Here is a 27,288-nt window from a genome sequence, read left to right as displayed (position 1 = left end):
CGCAACAACCCAGACGACAGAAATCTTCATACTCTGATGATGGAGGCAGTATGACCTCTGAAATGTTAGTAAACATCTACCGGACTACACAGCGCAACAACCCAGAAGACAGAAATCTTCATACTCTGATGATGGAGGCAGTATGACCTCCGAAACATTGGTTAACATCGACCAGACTACACAGCGCAACAACCCAGAAGACAGAAATCTTCATACTCATCGCCCTGATGACGGAGGCAGTATGACCTCTGAAACGTTGGTTAACATCGACCAGACTACACAGCGCAACAACCCAGAAGACAGAAATCTTCATACTCTGATGATGGAGGTAGTATGACCTCTGAAACGTTGGTTAACATCGACCAGACTACACGGCGCAACAACCCAGAAGACGGAAATCTTCATACTCTGATGACGGAGGCAGTTTGACCTCTGAAACGTTGGTAAACATCGACCAGACTACACAGCGCAACAACCCAGAAGACGGAAATCTTCATACTCTGATGACGGAGGCAGTATGACCTCTGAAACGTTGGTAAACATCGACCAGACTACACAGCGCAACAACCCAGAAGACAGAAATCTTCATACTCTGATGACGGAGGCAGTTTGACCTCTGAAACGTTGGTAAACATCGACCAGACTACACAGCGCAACAACCCAGAAGACGGAAATCTTCATACTCTGATGACGGAGGCAGTATGACCTCTGAAACGTCGGTTAACTTCTACCAGGCTACACAGCGCAACAACCCAGAAGACAGTCCTCTTGCTGTGTTCTCTTAAAGCCAGTTGCCGCCGGTCGTTTACGAGACATTCACCTAAATGATGTGGAAGATGTCGACAAATGGGCACCCCCAAAATGTTTCGCTACTATCGCTATTGTGTTCGTGAAAATGTATCGCTTTTCAGATATTCCTTATTTAATTTACATGCTACCAAGTACTACACGTAATAAGAAAGTAATGTCTCGTTTCTGTCGTCAAAAGAGAAACTCAAAGGGCAATTCCAAACACAATTTCTATATTTCAAATATTTAACGTATTTAAGGGGCAGGACAAATGAAATTCAACATGCGATCTCCCACTTAACAGTCAAGGAACCCATGACATCTTCTAGGTCTTATATGGCGTGTCCAATGGCTCACTCCCTTCAGTCGTCTGTCATCCAGTTACTTTCACATGTCAAAGCTAATGGAATCACCAAAACCATTATCTTCAGCGGGTCTCTGGTTTCTAAGCTCCAAGCTCCAAATATGTCCTAAAACTCGTCCTTTTAGAAGTTCGTTCAATGTAAAACTTCTGATTTCGGCGATGCGTAAAAAATTATAAGTTTAAAAAACACCCTTCGTCATGTGTCTATCCGTCTGTCGCACGTAACAACTACAGAACTTAACCGTCTAATCACAATAAAATATTTTATTAAATATTAAAATATTATTACTACAATTAACATTTAATATTTAAAATATTTAAAATATATTAAAATGATGCTCTTCATATCTGGTATGTTTTTAAATTAAAATTTCTCTATATATAATTTTGTTTTCTATCTCTAATATTTATTTAGTCTTTATAATATTATTATTTAATTTACAGACCGATTATAAAAAAACCACTACAAACATTTCACCCACGCAAGATCACGCTATACGCGACATACATTTACGAATCAACATTGAATGTGATAACAAAGTACAATTGATCTAGAAGAGGATAACTGATATTTAATGGACATCTGACGAAGGATTGCATTTAGAATATTACATTTGAATTTATATCGATTATACACCTGAAGATGGTTCATTGATAACCGAAACATGTCGTGAAAAAGATGCTCTAATTGTAAATCGAACATTTCGATAGAAAGAGCATCATTTTAATATATTTTAATATATTTTAAATATTAAATGTTAATTGTAGTAATAATATTTTAATATTTAATAAAATATTTTATTGTGATTAGACGGTTAAAGTTAAACAATTATAATCATCACAATATGACGCAATATTATCATCTACAGAACTTACATAAAATTTGATTCAGGGGAGTTTTACCCTAATTTTAGGGCACAATCCAACTGTGGTTAAAACTGGGCAACAATAAGGTACACTCTGTATGCGTTTTGCGTAAGTGACCTTGGGGAATACCAAGTCAGAACCTCGCAATAACGTGGGGGCTCCCCAAAATGTCATCAGTTAACAAAACACGAGTAGAATACGTCACCCAAGCAAAGGCCACTGACCCCAATTGATTCTGACGTCACTGGTGCCATGTATAAGGTAAGGTTATGAAGTAAAGTCTCCCATATTTAATTATATTGCTTATAAGGATTTGAGGAATTTAAAATAAAGAGGGAATAATAGTGTTCACGCCATATTTATATTTAATAACTTGTTTTCGTAACAATTGTATTAACATATGGCTTAATTTTCGTAGTTACTTCCTTAAATGTAATAAATATTTGTATTACTGAACCTGAATAACATTTACAACGATATAAGTGATTATTTTCTGCGAGTGTTGTAAACCGAGAATATTGGTGGAAAAGTTAGATAAGTCTGAGTCAAATTAAAATTTCTAGGAGGTTACTTAAATCGATAAGCTATTTCATCTTTCAAGAGCTTAAAATTGTGTCATTTAAAATTTCTCAGAGATCCACAATTGAGTAATACGAGCAACAGTTTCGTTTAACAACCATCAGGCATTATTTTGAGGTTAAATACGATCAATGTGTGGAATGGTTTGAGAGGTTGACACGTCTTAATAATTTTGGGTCCTGTCAAGATGTGTCGATGTGAGATTCAAAATTTATACGTGTTTCTTGACAAAATAATATGATGTGTATGTCCTTTGATATAAGACACATTGGCTGCAAAGCAACTATGAAACGTTAGTTAAGTATAATGCTTAAGTAAGGTAAGACAATACGAGGTGCGCTGTGTACTTACATTCCAAGATCGAGTTTGGTGAGGTCCAGGTACGCAGATCCCATAAAATCATCCTGCAACCCCCAGTCATAATCGAATACCTAAAAGAGAAAGACTCAAAAGCGTAAACAAAACAGATTTCCCACAATATTTATAACTTTAAATGCAATTAATCGAAGGCTGGTTTTTTAAACCTGTCAGATTTTAAAATAACATATATTCTTTTGTAATTATGTACGTTAAATAGTTCTGAATAAGATTAAAGAAATAATGTTAAACAAAATGGCGGGAAACATCAGCTGCTGAATGTTTGGAATTTCCCAGCATTCATCTGGAGGGAAACGCAGAATACCTCAACAAGGATAACCAGTAAATGAGCTGAGACTCGAACCCTGGGTCCCTCAAATACAAAGGAGATCGTATGTGGAATTAATTCCTGCAACGAACACATTTTTCCTTGCACTAATCTGTAGGAAAATGTTAAAATATAAAATATTGGACAGTCATAACAACTGAGCAATCACGCATACCAATCGATCAGTAATTAAAAACTATTTGACGTGTACAGAAACGAGACTGGAGACTCACGTGCTTGAAACAATATGGCGGCTGACTCGTCATAAGTAACTGAAGAGGAAAACGTAATCCATTATGGTCTCTTGAAAGAACAAAGGCCCTTTACAGCAAAAGGCACAAAAGGTTAAAAGCATTGAGAGAACATTTGATTTTAAAACAGAAACTATTATTCACATAAACTTATTTAATTCGTTGAATTACATCTTTCTCATCATATAAATAACACAGAAATGCATGAAAAAGGTATAATGTAGCACGTTCTATAGAGTGAGTCACAATTAAGCTACGATTAAAAGAAGTTATAAACTCAGAAATGAACAAAGTTGCGGATATACAAATTCTAAAACCAAATTTGAAAATTGTACCAATACGATATTCGTATCATATCCGCCGATTTGATCTTTTCAGAATTATAATTTATTTAAATCGGGACCTGACTGAGGCATTTTATAGGTTTATTTAACTGTTTATACACACATTCACATTCTGTGTATGTGTTCATATAGAAACATAGAAGATGTTCCCGTCAATGCATTTCTTTAACTGATTTCAAAGCAATTTTACATAATTCTACATAAAAATCAGCGAGAAAGAAATTAAATTTGAGACAGAATGGATAAGAAATGATGTGTCCTAATGATAAAAATATTTTATGTAATGTTACAATTTATTTGCGACGAACAACTTTCATCTACGATCTGTACCTCGCGTGGAGAAGGAGTTACTATGGACCGATACTGACCAAAATAAAATTCGTCAGACAATACACTAAATTACTCTAAAGAATGTTGTATGGTTTTTGTGGTAAAATATGTCCACGGAAAAAAAAATCACAAACTTACACATTACGAATTTCCTATCATACGCTCGCATTTCTTGCAAATGAAATGAAATTTGTGTATTCCTGCAATGTAATTGCATATATAAACCATTATCTCCTCATATCCTTTCACAATCTGCTCAGTAATTAAACAGAACGCAACGTAAGAAAAGATACAAAGAAGATTTTTGAGGATTACGTGCGTTTATAACCGTTTCTTGTACGACCACCATCTGGTGGACAAAACAAGAACTGAACGCAAATGATAGCAAACAAATCTAAAATTGCAGTAAATCGTAATAAAGGGTCCTACGACCAAAAGGCTTAACAATGGAATTAAATATTTTGAAGCCCTCTTTTATACAAAAAAGTCAGAAGAAATCGTCAAGAAATCCAAGTAAAATCAGAAGAAGGTTTAACCTAGAAGTATAAGAGAAGTAGGCAAACATTTTTTTAGATTCTCAATTGTTGAACCATTAAGATTTGTCACTGTGATTTTATTCTGCAACTCGAATGTTTTGTGCTATTAATTCAATCAAACATCTGTATCCTAATAACGTCTCAGTAAATAAATCATTTATGTTATACAGAAACGTTACACTGAATCTTAAACTTCACAACACGGATTCCGTACATGTATAACTAACTAACTAACAAACTAGATGGCTTACCGAACCCGAAGTTCAACACCGAATTAACCAAAGCCCTCCACCGGTCCCTGTCCTGGGCTAACAAAATCCAGTCTCCTTCAACTCCTATCTCCCATAGATCCCGCCTGACATTATCCTCCCATCTACGTCTAGGTCTCCCCAGCGGTCTCTTCCCTTCAGGTTTCCCAACCAGTACCCGGTGCACACCTCTTATCCCATCCATGCGCGCTACATGCCCAACCCATCTCAATCTTCTCGACTTAATCACCCTGAAAATACTGGGGGAGGAATACAGATTTTTAAGCTCGTCATTGTGCAATTTTCTCCGTACCCCATCGTCTTCTCTCTTAGGCCCAAATATCCTCCTCAACACCCGATTCTCAAACACCTACAATCTGTGTTCCTCCCTCAGAGTGAGAGACCATGTTTCGCACCCATACAAAACAACGGGCAAGATTATTGTTTTGTATACTTTAATTTTCAGGTTCTTAGAAATCAGACGGGAAGACAAAATATTTTGGACTGAGAAGTAGCAAGCATTTCCAGAATTTAATCTCCTCCTAACTTCCTCACGAGTATCATTTTGATTTGTTATTGTTGTTCCCAAATATTTGAACTTTGTAACCCTTTCAAAGGATTTATTAGCCACCCTAAGATAATTTTGCCCGCCTGTCTTCTGACGACGAGATACTAACATGTACTTAGTTTTTTCTAAATTTACTTCCAGCCCCACTTGTCTACCAGCCTCTAGTAAAACTTCTGCGTTCCTCTTTATTGTATTTATATCGTCCCCCAATAAATTAACATCATCAGCATATGCCAATAGCTGAATTGCCCCGTTCAATTGCAAACCCTCCTGCCTATCTTGGACTTTCCTGATGGCATATTCTAGCGCAAAGTTAAAGAGCAAGGGAGATAAAGCATCTCCTTGTTTCAGACCGTTCTTGATAGAAAATGACTCAGATACATATTTAAATATACGATGGTGATGGCGGTTATAAGGTCGGTGACAGAGTAACTGCAGTTGTAGTATGGAACGTTTATCTCAATTATGCGTTTTATTGATGTGGATCACGTAATATGTCCAGTGTTACGCTACTATACTTTTGATCGCAAATACCATTAATCTTGGATCTAGAACAGATCAGTCAGTATAGAGACTAGGATGTGGGCTGGGCAACCCGGCTTCGATTCTCAGCTCAGGTAAGGACTTTTCTCTTCGTTACAACGTTCAGACAGGCTTCAGTCTCCTATCCAACGGGTACAGGGGGTATTTCCTAAGACAGATTGGTCCAACATCTTTCCTGTTGGACCCAAGGGCCAAGAAACCCCTAATGTCACTATTTTTGCATTCTTATTGTCTTTAATAATATTTATTCAGAGATGACGAATTATCATTGCACGTGCTGAAATTTAAATTGTATTTAAATGTGCACAAACTACTATAGAGTTTTATATTATTTTAAATTTGCTCCTGCAAAAGCTTGTATCTCTCTCAATTTTTACGTACATCTTATGTTTTTAAAGTCAATGGCTTTAGTGGAATGTTATTTTAACAGTGACGGAATATCAACTTCTATTTTATTTCTTTCTAAACGAACGGTTAGTCGTAACATATCTTCAGTTGTGGCATTTGTACATAAAGCAGCTGACGAGATAAGAATCACAATTTTTCTTTAAAATCCTTAAGAATGAATAAAATAAATGGGTTTTTAATAACTATTAACAAATTAACAAATACTTTCGCGGGTCGGATTACACCACGTGGCTGGAGTGTGAAGATAACCGCTAACTTTCATCGTGAACTTATATACCCATTAATGTAAACGTCTGCGTAACGTGTAAGTTGGTATCTCTTCTTCGGATTTATACGTTCTTTATGCGCTTTGTCGCCATGTTGTAATATCCATTCTTAACCTCTGCTGTTTCAGACTGTCGCTCACTCCTGATGGATGTTTATAAGAACAAATTCAACAAAGTTTCCTTCGCACAAAACAGTAGAAGAGTCAGTTATACGCCTGAAGTTAATAGAAATTGATAATGGAGCGGTATTTTCCTCTTGAACTACAAACGCGTTAACTTTTATATTCGATAAACACCTAGTTACAATTACCAGAGCGAATTTATGTCAGCTGCAAGGAATAAACTTTCTTTCACTATCTGAAATTAGTTATAAATCATAAAAGTATATGCAAATCATTCATATCGAAGTTCGTACCTTGATATGAACTGGCATGAAGGGGTCTTCAATGGCTAACGTAAAATTCTCATCCCATATTGGATTCAGTTCCCTGTAGATGGTCTTCGACTTGTACAATAGCCGACCTCCAACTTTGAATTTTACGTACGGATCGCTTGTACCTGAAACAGAACGAAACAGCTTCCATAAACGCAAGATAATTTTGACCGCATAAGCCATAACTTTCCCACATTACACAGCGGTTTAATAAAATTTTAATTTGGTCACAATTAAAATTAATTCTTCCTCGTTCTTATATCAATAAATTTTCGAATTTAAATAAACGTTCTGGGATTGTTTGAATAAAAATAAATTAAACATATTATAAAATTTTAACGAAAAAAGATATACACCAACGCCAATAAAACAATTTCTGCTGGGCGTAAAATGCACAAACGAAACAAGGAAAAAATCAAATCATCAATAAACAATTAGTAGGTTTGTATTCTAGAGCAGATATAATTTCTCTTCAACTTTGTACCCCCAGAGTTTTTGGTGTATAATTCAAGTTATAAATAGTATATAATCTACATCTAAAATAAATTAAATAAATTACATTACTGATTATTCAGTGTATATCATAGAAAAATATATATTTTTTTTAAATTTCACGTACCCCCTAAGATGTCTTCGCGTACCCCCAGATATAATTTCTCTTCAACTTTGTACCCCCAGAGTTGTTGGTGTATAATTCAAGTTATACATAGTATATAATCTACATCTAAAATAAATTAAATAAATTACATTACTGATTATTCAGTGTTTATCATAAAATAATATATATTTTTTTAAATTTCACGTACCCCCTAAAATATCTTCGCGTACCCCCGGGGGTACGCGTACCCCAGGATAAATAATACTGCTCTAGAGGAATCAGTTTTGAATCTCAAACACCAGACTGTGTACACGTGTTATAACTATCTTCGCGGTTTTCCTCAGTCCCTTCCTTGAATTTCATATAACCACTTCCTTCCAAAGTCCTCGCCACTAATGAATACTAAAATATCTCATTAAATGTAGCACGGCTCATGCAGCCAGTAAAAAACCTTTAAATGACTGGTAATTTTACTTTTACCCGAAATCCACCGACCTCTTCATGTTCTTGGCTTGTATATAGCACAATCTAGCACTGGGTTCGAACCCTGTGTTGGGAATTGCGTTGTAACTGTCGGCTACCCAATCTGCGAGCCCTACCGATAAAACGTCCTGAAGAAGGATTAAAAAGAACTTGCACAACAAACAACCAAGGATTGTAGCGACAACTACAATGATCTTATTCTTAGATTATTACATAATACTGTTTCAACTGTAGAGGTTATATAATTTATTATTTATTTAGTGTTCTGTCTGACGACAGGTCCATATGAACAGGATCCTTCCATCCTTTTCTCGGACTGGGACCTGTTCATATACGTTCCTGGCAGATGATCCTGAAGTGGTTTGCAATTGCCTTCTTCTGTGTAATTGTTGGGATGCCACGGAGAAACCGGGGAAGCCCCCGGAGGAAAACTCCGTGTTGCCTAGACCACGGCCTTGCCCAACACAACTGATAAAGAACAATTATTGTGAATAGTAGCTATTAATGACATGGAAAGAAGCGGTCGTGGCCTATTTATAGTTAGTATTCAAGAAGTTTCTTGCGGCGACTGAGGAATATCATGACAATTATCCGTTTGGTAATTCGTTTCGAATTTGAGATGCAAATATTGATCGTCGTTACTACACTAACTTGCAGGAAGAAAGGAGAAAATGATAAAGAATAAGGAGAAGGAAATATGAGAAGAAGGTCATTTAAAGAAGAATTGGATGAAAGAGAGAACGAGATAATAATGAAGAAAAGGGAGGAAATGACAGAGAGAAATTAAAAGATGATGAAATATGAGAAAAACTTAAATAATAAGATCAATAATGAGTATAATAATTACGAGAAGGAAATGACGTGGAAGGAGGAGGGGACGATGAAACCGCGAGGAGGAAGGCTGTGGACCTGCGTTGTCTTCGGGTGAGGGCACCAACCACCAGGTATACTACAACTAGCGTTTAATGGCGATGAGGTGTATCCCCTGCTCTGAATCTGTTAGGTCCACGACAGATCCGGGTTTTCCACTTTTCGCACTTTGCTTCAAATTTAATTAACGTCATACTTGTCTGGATATTAACACAGTCGCCTCTGAGTGCCAGACATCAGCGTGGTAATTAGCGGATTTAAACCCATAACATTTCTGGGCCCCATAATCTTTGCCTTGTGGCGTGAAAACAGTTCACATAGAACGCCCCGACGATCCAACAATTTGCATTTCGTCTTATGTAACATTAGAAGCCGGGATAACTCAGTCGGTATAGTGACTGATTAGGGGCTGGATGACCGGGGTTCGATCCCCGACAGGGGCAGAAAATGTTTCCTCTAGCTTCTGAGTCCAGACTGGCTCTCGGGAGCACCCAGCCACCTGTAATTTCCTGGGGGTAAAAGGTGGCCAGAGCGTGACGCTGACCGCTCACTCCAATCTATTTCCTTGTATATACATTATAGTACGGTGGCCGCTTGTCAGTTGTTCACAGCTGTCAACTGTTCCACGACGATAACGGTGGTTATTTTGAACACCTACACTAAATTCGTAAATAATTAATAATTGGCACTTTGTGAATTATTCACTAAGTGCCAATGCTGACGTAAGCAATGGTTTAGTTATTAAAACGACTTTATTTCATTCATTCAATAGATGTAAACATCTTTTTTGGGATAAATTTTTATTCGTATTTAATTAAATAGAGCAATCTGGAAAAGTTTTCGGCTGAAAGTTTTAGATCTTATAAACTTAAGAAATACCTTAAACCGCATATAACCCACTTCTTCAAAAAGGAAACATTTGAAAAGTTATATAAAGTTTCAGTTCAGTTTCATATAAAGTAGGAATAATTGGAATCAAAATTCAATTCATCCACAAACTTTAGTGTGAACTTGTAATGCTAAATTTCGTAGAATTTCGTTGAATAGTCCTGAATATGAATCGTGCGGACTGACAGGTAAAGACATACAACGAATTGAATTCATATAATCATCCTGAATAAAAAATAATAAAGTTGTAGTATTTCCTTGTGAACAAAAATATAGGTGATATTTCATCGCCCTGATGATAGGGGCAGAAAGCACTTCTGAAACATCACTAAACTTCTGCGGATACAACAGTTACTTTACTCGTCGCATGTGAGACATGGTCTCTTTTCCTGACGGAATAAAACTAATCTAAATATAAACAAATTCTATGTGTGAAAAATATACTGAGTTAACGAACAGCAAATAGCAAACAAATTGTTATCATTTATTGAATAGGACATTTTTACAGCCGAACCCGATAGAAATTCGTGAACACAGCGCAGAAGAATGGAAGACATTTCGATTTTTATCAGATCGTAGTTTCGAAACAAAGTTATCGATTCTGAAGAGTTCTGACGACGGTGCAATACAGACTGAATTGTTGGGTTTTTTAACGTTGTCTATCGTATACGAGGTGCTATCGGAAAGTTTAAAGACTGTGTCAATAGAGGGCGAACCGGATGTAGTACGAGCTTCTGCCGCTAGGGGGTGCGGCCTACATTCATAGTGAATCAGTGTGCCAGCCGGCATCATCGAATTAGCATTTGTTTCTTAGTTACGGGCGTTATGGTAGTGCATTACACCGACCCTCCTGCGATTTCGGAATGGCGTGTGCATCAAATTTTGCCAAAGACTCGCCAAAACGGCTACGGAAACCTATGAAATGCTAAAGCAAGCATTTGGGGAGTCCGCAAACTTTTGTGTGGCATTCACGTTTTAAAAATGGCCGAACCTCTGTCGATGATGACGAGCGTTCTGGACGACCATCTTCGAGCACAACGCCCGAAAATGTTACGAAGATCGACGTCGTACCATCAACGACTTGTGCGACATTGTTGGGATAGGCTATGGGACCTGTCAGCTGATTCTAAAGGAAGAACTCCACATGCGACGCATCCTGTCTGAGGACCAGAAGCAGAATCGACTTCTCGTTTGTCAGGAGCTCAAAGATCTTGCAAGAACCGACCCCAACTTCCTTTCTAAGCTCCGTGTGACTTCTTCCTCTTCCCAAAGATGAAAATTCAGCTAAAGGGAAGGAGATTTGAGACGATAGAAGAGATTCAGGCAGAATCGCAGATGGTGCTTGACAGGCTGACAAAGAAAGATTTCCAGGGATGCTTCCAGGCTTGGCAGCGGCGCTGGGATCGTTGTGTTCACTCCCAGGGGAACTACTTCGAGGGTGATGGATGAATTTAATACCTGAGATAAGTGTACGGGTTTTTTGTTTTAAAAAATAGGCGCAGTCTTGAAACTTTCTGATCGCACCTCGTATGCTATAAAACACGTAATGTTTCGAGAACTGGAATTGTCCTCGTCTTCAGGCGCGGTGAAGTTGGTAGTGATCGTAGCGATCCCAGTGACTGACACTAGCTCATTCTAACGGGTGCCCGCTTCAGTACACATAAAAACAAAAACAGATCCAGTCCTCGAAAAGTTATTTTTTTATATCAGAAGATGGACAACATCCATATACGAAACAATCCAGATACAAAGTTATATCAAACAGACTTCTTAATGGTGGTGATGGTTACGTATGTTGCATTTAAACTCATGAAGAAACGTGGCGTGATAAGAGACGCGCCATATTTAATGTTTTAAAAAACAATTTCTACGATAATACTGCCACGGAACATTTCGCACACGCCCAGACACGCCTTCATGTTAATTTAAACTTGTCTGAATCAGAATTCGTAAAGAAATTTCCACTGCTAAGCTCATACGTGTTTATGAATACAATGCAGCAACTTTATGACTCAAAAAATTGTAAGAGGAAATAGAAAACATTGTGTTTACGAAGAGTGGCAACATTTGTATCGTGATCTAATATTGTTAGGGCAAAGGGCCTACAAAATGTTTGTCAAAAGTCATGAAATACGAAAACTCACAGACTTTGGAGAAAACGGATTTTTTACGCTGCTTATACGAAAGAAGACACGAAATGAAAATGTAGAGGTGATAAGACAGAAAATATGTATGAGAACTGTTACACAATTTTCATTACGTTCTATTTTAATAGTAGTTTCAACGATTAGGTTCTAACCCAGACATCTTAAGTACTACAAACCGACAGCCTCTGCTTTGTCAGATGTACTCAGGTTCGTACGAAAGTTTGCTATGTGCCAAAGTCTATCTTAAATGACGCATAAGTTTTCAAAGATTCTTGACATTTGAAATCAAATCTTAACATTTAAATTTATTATCTCAAGAATGATATCGTTTTAAATTATAAGATGAGTGGCTTGTTGGCATGTCGAAAATCGATAATATTTTTAGAATAACATGCTTTAACATAAATTTTTCTTAAATGTGTATTTAAATAAACAAAGTATTACACGGCCTACGGAGCTTAAATTTATAATCACTACTGACAAAAGGTAAACATGAAGCCATAAAATAGACACGTTCAGTATACAGTTCATATAATAAATGGAATAAACGAAATTTTCAGTGACAAACAGAATTTATAATGTCACTGACGACACAAATTGCGTAACCAGTTATTGCATTTGATTGTAACGAGAAATTTCTAATGAACCTCGTATTTCTGAAATGTATTAATCAATATTGATGATTCCATCTCGACACAGTATTCCTCCCACAGCCAAGGTTTGTCATCTCAATTATTTATAGCCTATTTTCAGACATCTGACTCATCTTTCGTAAAGGTATTAAAATTTTTCTCTCTTAACTCGCCGTTTATACGAGGATTAAAGTCTTGTAGGAACTCAGTTTTAGTTAAGAGTTACCTGTCGTTACTTAACAATCGTGTGTTAACTGCAAGTTAATTCAAATTAAAATACAATTACGAAAAAAAAATATAAAATCTCATCTATGCGGTACATGTGAATTAATAAGAAAACAATTAAAAAATATTAAAATAATATTAGATATTGTTAATAATTATACAAAAAGAGTTTCTACCGACTACAAGACAGCAAGACAATGACTGAAGAATCTATGAATGATGGTTTCATGAAGGATTATCTTAGAGTTAACATAAAAACTTTGAAAATGGTTGGCCTGTGGAACAGCTTTGACTTGCAGAACAAATCATATCGCGCTTACAACATTTTCTCCGGTTTCGTTTCGACTGTGATATTTATACACGTGGCGACTCAAATAGCCGATCTGTCTTACACGTGGGGAGACTTAGAAAGTTTTTCAGCTACCGGAAGTACAACTCTGACATACGGAGCGGCTTTGGTTAAACAGCTTTGTTATCTGGCGAACCGTAAACGAATATATCGTATGGTCCACAGGCTGCGTGACGGAAGATTGTCTCCTCCTTCTAAATGGTCAGAAGAACAGAAAAATATCGCAAACACTTACGACCGGCACGCGAGGACGATGAGTTGGTGTTACTACAGTCTTGGAATTGGCTGTCTATTCTGTTTTGCCATGACAGCGATCGTTAGCAACAGCATTCAGACGTTTGACGACGTTAATTCTACGGAAACATCTTCAAGAAAATTACCCTACAGAGCAGTGTTTCCCTTCGATATTGAACAAACAGGATATTATGGAATAGCTTTCAGTTTTCAGATGTTGGTAATAGTATTCGGGCCAACTGTGAATATCGGTCTCGACACCATGTTTGTTGGCCTCGTAATTCATGCCAGTGGCCAGTTTAAAATCCTCAAGAACGCTCTGAGGAATATTAAACAAAGAACGATAAAAATTATTGAAATTGAAGGAATTGTAGAGGAGGAACCACGTGATAAAACACACCTAACTGTACCAAATTACAACTGGGAAGAAGATACATTCTTCTTGGAGACTTTACAACAGCAAATGTTAAGAGAGCTTAACCGTTGTCTCCAACATCATCAAAAAATTCTCATGTAATAATGGACATAATTCTTACTTTTCGTGTATACGGATAGAAGGCTTTCGAACGGTTGTGTGTCGTATTAGATTCACGGAATATGTAAAATGACTCTTTCTGTACGTAAACCATTGTGAGCTTCTAACTTGCAATTAACACTTATCTGTACTGGGACGTACATTAAGCGATGTGATACGTGGCGATATTACAAATAACTTTAAAAGATTCTCAAATAAATGTTGCCCGAAAACTTAATTTATTTTTAGCTAAAGTTGTACATGCGCAGAAAAGAGATATGTACGTAAGATTTGAGGTTTTCGCAGCGGTGAGTATGAAGATTTCTGTCTTCTGGGTTCTTGCGCTGTGTAGTCTGGTAGATGTTAACCAACGTTTCAGAGGTCATACTGCCTCCGTCATCAGGGCGATGAAGATTTCCGTCTTCTGGGTTGTTGCGCTGTGAAGTCTGGTAGATGTTAACCAACGTTTCAGAGGTCATACTGCCTCCGTCATCAGGGCGATGAAGATTTCTGTCTTCTGGGTTGTTGCGCTGTGTAGTCTGGTCGATGTTAAACAACGTTTTGGAGGTCATACTGCCTCCGTGATCAGGGCGATGAAGATTTCTGTCTTCTGGGTTGTTGCGCTGTGTAGTCTGGTAGATGTTTACCAACGTTTCGGAGGTCATACTGCCCCCGTCATCAGGGCGATGAAGATTTCTGTCTTCTGGGTTGTGCTGTGTAGTCTGGTCGATGTTAACCAACGTTTCAGAGGTCATACTGCCTCCATCATCAGGGCGATGAAGATTTCTGTCTTCTGGGTTGTTGCGCTGTGTAGTATGGTCGATGTTTACCAACGTTTCGGAGGTCATACTGCCTCCATCATCAGGGCGATGAGGATGAAGATTTGTCTTCTGGGTTGTTGCGCCATGTAGTCTGGTCGATGTTAACCAACGTTTCGGAGGTCATACTGCCTCCATCATCAGGGCGATGAAGATTTCTGTCTTCTGGGTTGCTGCGCTGTGTAGTCTGGTCGATGTTTACCAACGTTTCGGAGGTCATACTGCCTCCATCATCAGGGCGATGAGGATGAAGATTTGTCTTCTGGGTTGTTGTGCTGTGTAGTCTGGTCGATGCTAACCAACGTTTCAGAGGTCATACTGCCTCCATCATCAGGGCGATGAAGATTTCTGTCTTCTGGGTTGTTGCTCTGTGTAGTCTGGTTGATGTTAACCAACGTTTCGGAGGTCACACTGCCTCCATCATCAGGGCGATGAAGATTTCTGTCTTCTGGGTTGTTGCTCTGTGTAGTCTGGTCGATGCTAACAAACGTTTCAGAGGTCATACTGCCTCCATCATCAGGGCGATGAAGATTTCTGTCTTCTGGGTTGTTGCGCTGTGTAGTCTGGTAGATGTTTACCAACGTTTCGGAGGTCATACTGCCTCCATCATCAGGGCGATGAGTATGAAGATTTGTCTTCTGGGTTGTTGTGCTGTGTAGTCTGGTCGATGTTAACCAACGTTTCGGAGGTCACACTACCTCCATCATCAGGGCGATGAAGATATCTGTCTTCTGGGTTGTTGCTCTGTGTAGTCTGGTCGATGCTAACCAACGTTTCGGAGGTCATACTGCCTCCATCATCAGGGCGATGAAGATTTCTGTCTTCTGGGTTGTTGCGCTGTGTAGTCTGGTCGATGTTAACCAACGTTTCAGAGGTCATACTGCCTCCATCATCAGGGCGATCAGAACCTTAAGTCAATATTTTGTCAAAAATGAATGGCACGTCCTCAGGGTAACGACGGAGGAAATGAAATTAAAATTATTTTGACTTTCATTTCTTAGTGTCACAGCGTTTACACCAGCATTGAATTCGTTTAGCTGCGTACATAATAAAATAGATCCGTTCCACTGAACCCATGGTTTCTGTGATAAAGGCTTCTTCCGCAAAAGTTCTTTTAGTGTCATGAGTCAATAGTCTAAGCTTTAAGAACAATTCTGACTGTTTTGTGTTACACCTGGTACAATTTACTGCATAAAAGTACTTACGTTAATTTAGAAAAGAATTATGTTTTATAATATTTATTCCTTCCCTTTAGATTTTAAAGACAAAAGAAAAATATATGGCGACCTGTTAGAATAACTTGGTTATAAGAAATTAAAGTCAATAAGATGGCTATCTTCTGGGCGATAATCGCCCTGATGATGGACGCGGAAAGAATATCTGAAACGTCGGTAAATGTTTACCAAACTACAAGACGCTACAACCCAGAAGACAGCCATATTCGTACTCACAGCAGTGAGAACCTCAAATCCTACCTAAAAGTCATTAAATCACCAAATAAAATAAAAACTTAAAATATTTTATTTTCATTCGTTGTAACGAATTTCATCTATACGTATCTTGGTAATACGCAAAAAATACGTGTTTTGTTTCAGGTTTATTTCGGAGCTAGAAGACGTTTTCAGTCCCATGATGTTTGCCCAGTTTGTCAGCAGTTCTGGAACTCTGTGCCTCATCATATTCCAGATCACAGTGGTGAGTAAAATCTGTTAAAATCTAAGCTCTAAAAAAAAACACCTTTCCGAATCATAACATCACAGACAAACATTTTCCACCGCCGGTCTACATACATCGACAGAAATCTATCAACTACACATTAAACATTTAATTTGGATGAAGTAATTGCAGATTATTTAACGACGTTGTGTGGAGTGCACTGATTAATGACCTCCTAAAGCGAAACTGTTCTGTTTTAAGACAATGTTCCGACATAAGCGTAGACAGACAAGCGGTCTCCGTGTCTCCGTATCTGCCTTCCTTCTAGAATTCTCTGTTCTGGTCTTAAAGTATTTCCACGCTTTAAGTGACCCCTCCCGCCTAGATTTCCCTGTCAGTAGCCAAAGTATCATTAAAGTCGCCTCTGCAGCTGATACAGCATCATTAAATAGACCTGTTGTCACTTAGAAAATTCCGATGGGGATAACACGGTTGCTACTGAAGAAATGTAACTTAGGTCCTCATCTCAGAGAAAAAGCTCTAATATTCGTGCAGAATTTTATTAACCCTCTGAAACTGATCTAAATATTAAAAATTCGGTTTTTACAGGCAATATATGTCTGCTTTACAAAGACAAATTTGTTAATGCTGTCTGAAAATCGTTGTTTATTGTGAGAGAAAAAATTGATAGGCAGTGTCGGACACTGCCGCAGTTATTTTCGTGAAAACGTCAATCGTGTATAGTATATTGAAATTAAACAAAATTTTTGTTTTGAATCGTTTAATTCATTTGCAACTTACATTTATTGAATACAGGGTACACATCCATACTTGACCCAGGCTCGTCAGATGTCGCCTGAGTTGAGTTAAATGTAACAATTAATTAATCATTATCTTACATATATAACTATCAAATAAATCGCTTAGGAAAATAAGTGAGTTCATTTGTAATTAAATACACACCCAGTGAAACACTTTGTGGAACTTTACCAGAGACTGCGAAAGTGGATGCTTGTTTTATCGCTATAGTGATGGTTTCACAACTTCAGAGGAAAACGTACACATTCTCAGATAAGCAGCAGAATTATTCTTCTCTTCATATGTCGCCTTTTAGAACGCCAACTCCTTAACACCTCTGTGAAACTTCGAACTCCTTTATACATTAGGACCTTTTAGCTCAATCATAATTACAAGGTATAGTTAGCATTCTGTAAAACTGAAACGAGACTTTTCAATGCAAAGACCTTTGCCCCTGGCGGTAAAACATAACGTCTTCATATGATTCTGCATCCTCCAGTAGCGCATTGGACTGCTGAAGTCAAATGAAGTCTTCCTTGGGCAATGAATCTTCTTCAGAATGAGATAAATTAGTTCATCAACAACTTTTACGTCCATTTCTAAATTAAGTTACCCTCCCAGATCAACAAATTCTTTTGTGATCTGTTCAGAGTCTCTTCAACGTATTGAAAGTCTATTGCAAATGGCGGGCAAAGTTTTCTCCATTAATATGGACTGCTTAATTTTAGTCCATGAATCTCTGAAGTTATTGATTAAATTCAATATGTTGTAGCCCTTACAGAATTCTTTTAAGTTTCCACTGTCCCTTGCGGCAAATGTCTTAACCACTGAGCGACGCGAAATGTACACGAAGTCGTAACGAAACGACTTGTTCGCCCATATCGAAATTATCCGTCGCAACGTCGAGACAGCACACAATGGTCATATCGACCGGATGGTCGATTATGGGTTGGTCGATACCCGATACTATCAACACTCTGTTCTATACAAAAATAATTAACGTATTCCTCGAATCTAAAAAGATATTTTTTTCACATTTAAAAATTTCTTAAATCGAGATGCGTCTAAGAATCGATATAGCGTATATTATTTCAGATCGACTCATATCTTGAAACAAGCTGCATTCATTCTTTAAAATGTTTTCAGATGGATGACTTTGGATTTGGAATGGCGACATTTGTACAATTTCTGGCTATCTCCATAATGCAGTTGCTGTTGTTTTGTTGGTACGGGAACGAACTAACATACCAGGTAAACTATTTCATTCAATTATTGAATTTAAAAGTAATCGGTAACGGAAAAATTAACTGGAATTTTAACTTAAGAGATCAGAGATAGGCCATTCTTTTAATGACGGTTAAGAAAATTGTTATTTGATTACATTGACGAGAAATTTCGTTGTCAATAAACCGACTACACTTGAAAACTCACGTTTAAGCCAGTGATTACAAGTTAATTCATATGTTCCATTTTAAATTAATTTGATACAGGAATTTAAAATAAATAAATGTGAATTTTAAATAGTTTTGCAGTAACACTGGATAAGTTTAAAATTACGTAGAAAATAATTTTTAGGCGCATCTTGTGAACATAATATCACAACGTTACACATACGAAGGATATATTACCAAAATATATCATGTAAATTTCCTCCACTTTCGATCCTATAGACCAGTGGCATTCAAGCTTTTTTTGTTCGCGTACCCTCAGATATAATTTCTCTTCAACTTTGTACCCCCAAAGTTGTTGGTGTATAATTCAAGTTATACATAGTATATAATCTACATCTAAAATAAATTAAATAAATTACGTTACTGATTATTCAGTGTTTATCATAAAATAATATATTTTTTAAATTTCATGTACCCCCTAAGATGTCTTCGCGTACCCCCAGATATAATTTCTCTTCAACTTTGTACCTCCAAAGTTGTTGGTGTATAATTCAAGTTATAAATAGTATATAATCTACATCTAGAATAAATTAAATAAATTACATTACTGATTATTCAGTGTTTATCATAAAATAATATATTTTTTTTTAAAATTTCACGTACCCCCAGGGGTACGCTACCCCAAGTTAAATACCACTTCTATAGACTACCGTATGAAGATCGAATTCTGGAAATTTTTCATTCCGACTGTAGCCTCTACCAGTTGGAACAGCGTCTGCGAATTCAGACTCCGACTTCAGACATGATAATGCAGGCTTATAAAGACAGTTATGCTAACTGCCACTTACCGAAGCTTAAATTAGGATAATGAACGTGTTTTGACTGCAACCTTCTCATAAAGAGTCTTCAAGTATCATAATTTTGAAAGAAATTTATTTTCACTCTTGAATCTAATTATTTCAGCAAATTATAAATCTCGCAAAAACAATGATGACATTTTAATATAAAATATTTATACGTAATACCAGACACATTGGCAAATAAAATCAAACAGACTGCTTTTTATTTACAGTGTCTGATTGTTTTCTTATTTATTGTTACATTGCCGAAATCTTGATCGTGCTCGCCCGCTTGCATGCTGAGACAGTGGTTCGAATCCCACTCAGGGCACGGATGATTGTTCGCGTTTTTCTGTGTTGTACTCCTTGCGACATGATGATCACCCGTCTAAGGAGTCCTACCAAACGTCTGAATTAACTCATAATTTCATAATAAATAGCCGGGTAGTTCAGCCAGAATAGTAACTGACTACGTGGTGGACGATCGGGGTTCGATCCCCGACAGAGGCAAAGGATTTTTCCTCTAGCCTCTGTGTCCGGACCGGCTCTGGGGTCGAGAGCGACGCTGACCACTAACTCCCATCTAGTGTCGAGGTTGAGAATAAGTAGGAACTATATCTGCCCTCCCCGTGAGCGCCTAAGTGGCGCGTAGCGGGATAACTGTTTCTATACTGAATTAAAACAGGGAACAGGGAACAAGCAGAGTAGACCCTGTCTGACTGTTGGTGACTCTGATAAAATTAAATACTGACGATCCAACTGAAGAAGTCATAACAAGTCTAGTCTTGCTTTGTCAGAAGCATAGTTACTCGTGTGCCGTTCTTTGCCAGTCAGGAGAAAATGTGTCTGGTTACAAAACAGAACGTTTAATTGAGTCATAGAGTAAAAAGTACATCAATATTAATGGTAGGATGACTGCGAAACATAACCAGAAAGGATGTAGAATAAAACTTCCTGGGAGTGTTTCGAAACAATATTGAACAATTTCCGTTGGGCATATTGAGAAAAATCTCGAAAGTTCTCAGTGAGGACACCTGGTCTCCGAACCGGGATTCGAAAGCTTTTTTTTTTCTAAATACGAAAAACGAAACTGATAATCATGACGTCACTTCGTTCGATTTTACTGACTTAGCTGTCCGAACTCAGAGGTATTTAAATATACAATATATATTTATTTTTACAGTCCATACACAAACGTTGAAGTTAAATGATGTTGTTAAAATTATATAATATTAAAACATTATGTAGTATAAAATATTATATTTTAGCGCTTTTATCGTAAATACGATTTTACATTATTTAACGCTTTTTTATTTATTAAACGACATGTTTCGATGGATAATACCTCATCTTCAGGTTTATATCAATTTTACAATATTTTAAAATTGTTAGATATTTTTAGATATTTTTATGCAATGTATTTTATTGATCTGTGGTTTGTTTTGTTTGTAGATTTTCTATTTCCATGATGAGTTGTTTGTTTGTAGTCAGACGTTTATTTTCAAGATGTGTTGTGCGGAGTAACTTACGTCTGATAGCTGGTGAAGATAATCTGTAACTCGTGTATGGACTGTAAAAATAAATATATATTTAATCAACACAAACATGACGCATTTAAGCTACAAATTAAATATACAAGTCGTCTGTTTTAGCTAGACCTACAATTTTGGGCGCGCAGTGATCTCCATTTGCATTTTAATGTTTGATAATACGCTAATTCGTATCGGATTTAGAATATTAATATAGGTAATATGACAACACACATCTTTAACTAAGCCCCCACCATTTTTTCACGTTATGCGCATATCAGCGGACAACCTAAAATTGTCTTGCTGTATACAACTATGAATGTGACGTTCATTTATGTGTGTGGGTTTCAGTGCGAAAGTATGGTGATGGCGGCTTATCAGAGTCCGTGGTACGAGGCCAGTGAGGAGTTCAAAAGCAGCGTCCGTATCATGGTAGTGCGAGCTATGAAACCTTTCAGACTTTCTGGTGGAAAACTCTACATAATGTCTCTGGATACATTTGTGGCGGTAAGATGATTTAACGATTCTAAAAAGTAGGGGGGATTGTGCCTTTAAGTCAGCAGGGCTTTTGCATGACAAACAATTCTCCATCTGCCACTTTTCAAAGCAACTGTTTATCCGTCATCTGGTAAACATTGTAAGTTTTACAGTCTTTTACAATTTATGTTCTTCTAAAATCGGGATTTTTTACTGCAGTTAAATTTCTTCTAAAAGCGATTGTAATATACATTAAACCGATTCACAGTTCATTCGTTTGAACGAAAACTTTAAATTTTGTTTTGATAACTCAACATTACTTTTAACGCGTTCTTTGCACCATTTCATACAATAAATCGTGCTTACTTCGTCGGTATATTTTATCTCAGGAACCATTCAACAATTTTCGATAATAATATGCCACTGTTAGTGTATATGAAAAGAAATTAGGAAACTTTTATTATGTCCTGTACTGTTAAAATATACGTAAAGTCTAAATCGAACTTTATCGATTTTCTCAAAAGGTTTGTATACAAAAAAAAGTATGCACATACCAAAATAACAGAAACCTCATTATGATCTACGTTTGAGCTTGGCAGCCATCTCCGAATATAAAGTCGTATACAAAATATAAGATGGCTGCCCCTTCTTCAACTCAAAAGTTCGCACGACTGTCATGGTATGCCGTTTCTACAGAATTTGGTGAAAAATGGCCTATCTGTTAAACTTATTTAAATTATCGGACGGAAAGACGTATTCGGATCGTTGTTTTTTTTTAAGAAAAAATGTGGATTCTTGGGATATCTAAAAACGGTGAAGTGTAGTATGAATAAGTCTAACTGCGAATTTTTCAAGTTCGAGAAAGTTTCTAAGTCGATAGGTTAGCATAAATACAGAGCGTCCAAAAAAAAATGAATATACATTATAATATGGAATATTAACCTTGGCATTGATCTTCATGTGTTGTGTTTACGTGGGGGCCTAGTGTGGTCAACACTTAACAGATGGCACCACAATATATGCTGATGCGCAGAATTGAGAAGGTTCCAATGAGTTTCGAGCAACGCAAATTAATTTTGAAGAGGTAATATAAATTCGAGAATGTGCTTGAAGTGAAAATTTAAATTTGAATTTAAAACGACTCTACCAACACGAGTAACAATTATAAGAAATCGAGACAAATGTGAGACGTTCGATACTTGTACAACATGCGTAAGCAACTACTATAAGGTAGACCGCGCACATCAACGAGTGAGGACACTTCTGCTATGGTATTACAGCAGTTCGCACGATCGCTGAAGGAATCTTTAAGGCGATGAGATCGAGATTTCCAACTCAAGTGCACAACGGATTCTCGAAACATGCATAAGTGGAAAAACAACGCACCAAGGTTATTGCGTGCAATGGCTGAAAACGATCCTGGCCGCAGATTTGAGTTTTTGAGAATGGATTCAGAAGGAGGTGGGTGAGAATGGACAGTTTCTGGCACTGATGAGGCGACATTTAAGCTGAATTCCCAACCAACAACAGTTCAAGAGCTCTGGCAAGAAATTGAACAGTCTTGCGCATGCGCCGGAGCAGAAGCTGTGGTGTCCACTTGTCAGTCAGTTGTTCACCGCTGTCAACTGCGCCACGAAGCTAACGGTGGCAATTTTGAGCACCTGCACTAGATTCGCCAATTCACTAAGCGCCAATGCTGACGTAAGTTACTATTTAGTATTTTGAAATGTATTTCTTTTATTCATCGGATGTATGTGTGTGCGTATATATTACATTGTGCATATAATACATGTGGTTTTGCCCCTGTACAACAACATGAAGGAGCACAGATGTTACACTACATTTAGAACAGTGGTCGCATTCACGTTCGTGTCTCGTGGAAAGCCCTTGGAATGTACTGGAAACAACGTTGGCTCAGAGCTGGTCTGTACGTGAGAGCAGAAAGATATCCGTGCTCTTAATTTAGTGTGTAATGAACAAGCTCAGAAAGTAGATTACGTAATGAAAACATAATATCTTCATTCGTTGTTTTTAAAGTGCATTTAAAGGTATTAAATCCATCTTCTTCGATAGTTCCCACTTTGGCCACCACATCGCAGCATCTCAGTCTCCACCTCACGACTTTCATAAATCGTAGATTTACCATCATCGCTCGTAGGATATTCAAAAGCGGGCTTTTGACGACGTGCAGAATGGCACAAACTCCCATATCAAATTTCATCCAAATCCGTTCAGTGGTTCTCGAAATAAATCGACTGGACAGACGGACAGATAGACTGACGCACATTCTCGCTATGCATTTTGTGAAAAGATCGCATTATAACTAGGAGGGAACATGGCCGATTACAGTCTAAAATCGATGTTACGTGTTTAATTCTCATACTTATTTTAATTTATTTATTCATACATTTATTTAGTAGTTGTCACTATTATTCATTCATGCAATCATATATGTATCATCGTTCAAATGTATTCTGTAATTCAATGCTCTATTATTCATTCGCTGTTTCCAGTGTGTCGAATTATATATTCATTTGTTTTTTTCGTTCCTTCAACTGTACGAAGGCAGAATGTTTTCTGAAATATAAATTCCTACTGAAGTACGAACACATATGTAGCCGGATGTCTTCGAAAAGTTGGAGGAGCTTTATAAGAAATCATTCCACGACTGATTTGATATTATCTAAGCGTAGAAAATTCAAAGTGTGACCCAATCCTCTCTTTCGCCACACGCAGTCTCTCTGAGATCCTTAACCCTTATTCGTTTATGCTTAATATAATTCTGCTCACGGAGCACACATCTGGATCCTGCCTACGTTAATGGAGAAACGGGCTGGCAGTGGAGATTGAACTAGTATTAGATTTGATCCGCCATACATTTCTGATACATGGACACACACTGGACTCTTTTAAAGCACCAACAGATTGAACACCACGAACAGATTTCCCACAGAGTGTACAAATATGGGATTTATTGGCTATCCGAGGAACTATCAGCTTCTGGAGAAAGACTGTTACCCATGGAACGAGTTTGTAAAGGCTGGTGAAGGCAAGATGAAACAACGCAAACACAATATAGAACTAAAACTTATAAAAAATTGTATTTGATGTTCATTCTCTAGGTAGTAGAATTCCATGTTTTTAATTCTCCTCAGAGGTATAATCGAAATTTTATTTTTTAGAAGTTCCACCTTTTTTATACGTTATACGTATACATCATGAGCCGGGATAGCTCAGTCAGTATAGTGACTAGCTACGGGCTGGACGACCGGGGTTCGATCCCCGACGGGGGCAAGCGATTTTTTTTTTTCCTGTGTCCAGACCGGCTCTGGGGCCCACCCAGCCTTCTATCCAATGGGTACCGGGGTCCTTTCCAGGGGGTAAAGCACGGCCGGGGCGTGATGCTGACCACTCACCCCAAAACGCCTACATGGCGTATAGTGGGACAAACTTTACTTTACTTATACGTATACATCACAGAAACCATATAAGTTAGATACGGAACCTTAAGATTCATTACCGTGCTCAATAGAGCCCGCCACTAATCCCAGTCCTGAGTCAGACAAATCATATCAAAATTCTCCAATCACATTTCGACAATTATAATATTATCCAACCAAATGTTGTCTTCCAAGTTGTCTCATCAATTCAGGCTTTCCAAATGAAGTTTTGTGTTTAACCCCACGTGAAAATTTTGATAGTAATATGGAGCTTCATCTAATCCTATACCAGTACAATGTTAGAAATCAATTGAAACAAAACTGATTTACGAAGATTTCTGTCTTCTGGTTTGTTGCGCCGTGTAGTCTGGTAGATGTTTACCGACGTTTCAGAGGTCCTTGCTGCCTTCATCATCAGGGCGATTATGATGGAGGCAGCAAATACCTCTGAAACGTCGGTAAACATCTACCAGACAGCAATCTTCAGACTCACAGCTGTGAAAACCTTAAATCCTACAAAGCTGATTTACATCAGATAAGATTTTATCTAATAAAACTGCCTTTAAAATTAATCTCCTGCTATTATCATTTTCGTTTTTCAGATGATGAAGGCTTCTTTTTCTTATTTCACGATGCTGAGTCAGCTCAACGGGTCTTAATGAGTCTACATCCGCCAGTAACTAGGCCTGGGATCTGTGCAACCATCAAGCAGAATATTTACTGCAAATAAGAGAACAAAAAACTTTTCCACGTAATCAGTTACTTTGGCAGAATTTTAATATGTAATATCACGTTAAATGTCACTGTAATACTGTAAAGAAACGACTGTCATTGTATAGTTAATACTTTATTTAGTATATGTTTTAGGGTTACATATTTTATGTAGACGCAAAATATACGCGAGCTTCAGCCACGTCACTGAATGAGGGGAAGGAAAATGTAAATCCACAGAATTTTCAAAACGCTGACAACACACCAATGTATTTTGTGGACTTCACACGCGTTTTTCTGAAACTGTCATCCAACCTCGGAATTATTTTGCCGCCATTATAACTGCAAAATAAACACAATCACCAGGAATTTATTTCAAATTCACGAAAAATTTATTGTAAACTGGATTACATATCCCACGATTTACGATTCTTTAAATTAATTATATAATTTATTGCGTCGTTAATTTGTTTAGAACCGTTGTTATGTTTTGAAATTACGATGCCTACATTTTAGTTAGAACATGACTTTCCAAAATATTCACATTCAATAAAAAATTTAAAAAAAAAAATGGAATATTAAAACAAAACGTTTAATTATACATCCCTTTAATGGAAGTCATTTTTGTTTTTTTAACAAGTAACTCTGCTGTACGATCACTGACTATAATGCATTCTGTGCAATTCTGCATGAAACACATTAAAACTCTGTATCATCACTGAAAAACAAAATTCTGAACTATTGATCGTAATTTAAATAAAAGAATCTTAAACAGCTGTTTCTATTATTCTGTATAGTTAACCTCCCCAAAATTACTCGGAGGGTCTTTCCATGTGTTTCCGGATACAGTTAATCGTAGGAATCGATTCCAAAGATTCTGAACCCGTTTTTATGTACAGAGGGACCTAGATGATAAATTGACACCGATATTTGGGATTATGTCCATGTCGAGACTTATTTTTGGCTATGAAGAACACATACGAACACACATGCACTAAGAGGGAGTCGAACTCTAGATCCCAAGGTTTTGTCGGCACAGAAACGAGCGTCTACGGCCCTGGTAATAGCTGGACGACATTTAAAAATGTTTGCGAAAAACAATGGTTTTGATAAATTTGTCGCATCGATTAAAATGAAATTAACCAGATTTTGTGAGATAATTAAGATAACTGTCTTTAGGTATGTTATGTTTTTATGCGTCTGGTAGAAGTTTACCAACGTTTCAGAGGTCCTTGTTGCCTCAATCATCAGGGCGATAACATTTAATGGTAACCAACCGAGCAGTTTCGAAGTTAAAATTCAGAAATTCTTGTAGTAAATTATGAGTTCATTTTAAGACTTTTGTGTAAAGCGTCCATTATATCTAAATCATATTTCCATTTAATACCGAAATAAAACATGCAGTAAACTTTCATTTAGAATTTTTGTTATTACCAAAACTGAAGCCACATAAACATCTTATTTCCGCATAAGACGGG

General features: G+C 37.2%; 2 protein-coding genes across 10 annotated transcripts in view; one reads left to right on the top strand and one right to left on the bottom strand.

The window, feature by feature from the left end:
• The window catches only part of Mctp (multiple C2 domain and transmembrane region protein), a 245,213-nt gene that overhangs the window by 75,607 nt on the left and 142,318 nt on the right, over window positions 1-27,288 (bottom strand). For all 9 annotated transcript variants that reach the window (XM_087343294.1, XM_087343295.1, XM_087343298.1 and 6 more), the window contains 2 exons: window positions 7,194-7,336; window positions 2,951-3,030 (listed from right to left, as the gene is read on the bottom strand). In XM_087343294.1, coding sequence (XP_087199420.1) covers window positions 2,951-3,030; window positions 7,194-7,336 — 223 coding nt within the window. The remainder of the gene's footprint in view (window positions 1-2,950; window positions 3,031-7,193; window positions 7,337-27,288) is intronic.
• LOC110834129 (odorant receptor 70a) lies at window positions 13,692-27,224 on the top strand. Its single transcript, XM_087343301.1, has 5 exons — window positions 13,692-14,150; window positions 16,565-16,664; window positions 18,570-18,674; window positions 21,534-21,689; window positions 25,702-27,224. The coding sequence occupies exons 1-5, from the start codon at window positions 13,708-13,710 to the stop codon at window positions 25,756-25,758; spliced, it is 861 nt and encodes a 286-aa protein (XP_087199427.1). The 5' UTR covers window positions 13,692-13,707; the 3' UTR covers window positions 25,759-27,224.

Source organism: Zootermopsis nevadensis, unplaced genomic scaffold (genome assembly GCF_977971745.1).
Source record: "Zootermopsis nevadensis isolate Lab colony 2312 unplaced genomic scaffold, Znev_1.0 Znev_ptg000005l, whole genome shotgun sequence".
Lineage (NCBI taxonomy): Eukaryota > Metazoa > Arthropoda > Insecta > Blattodea > Termopsidae > Zootermopsis > Zootermopsis nevadensis.
This window is presented reverse-complemented; position numbering and strand designations above follow the sequence as displayed.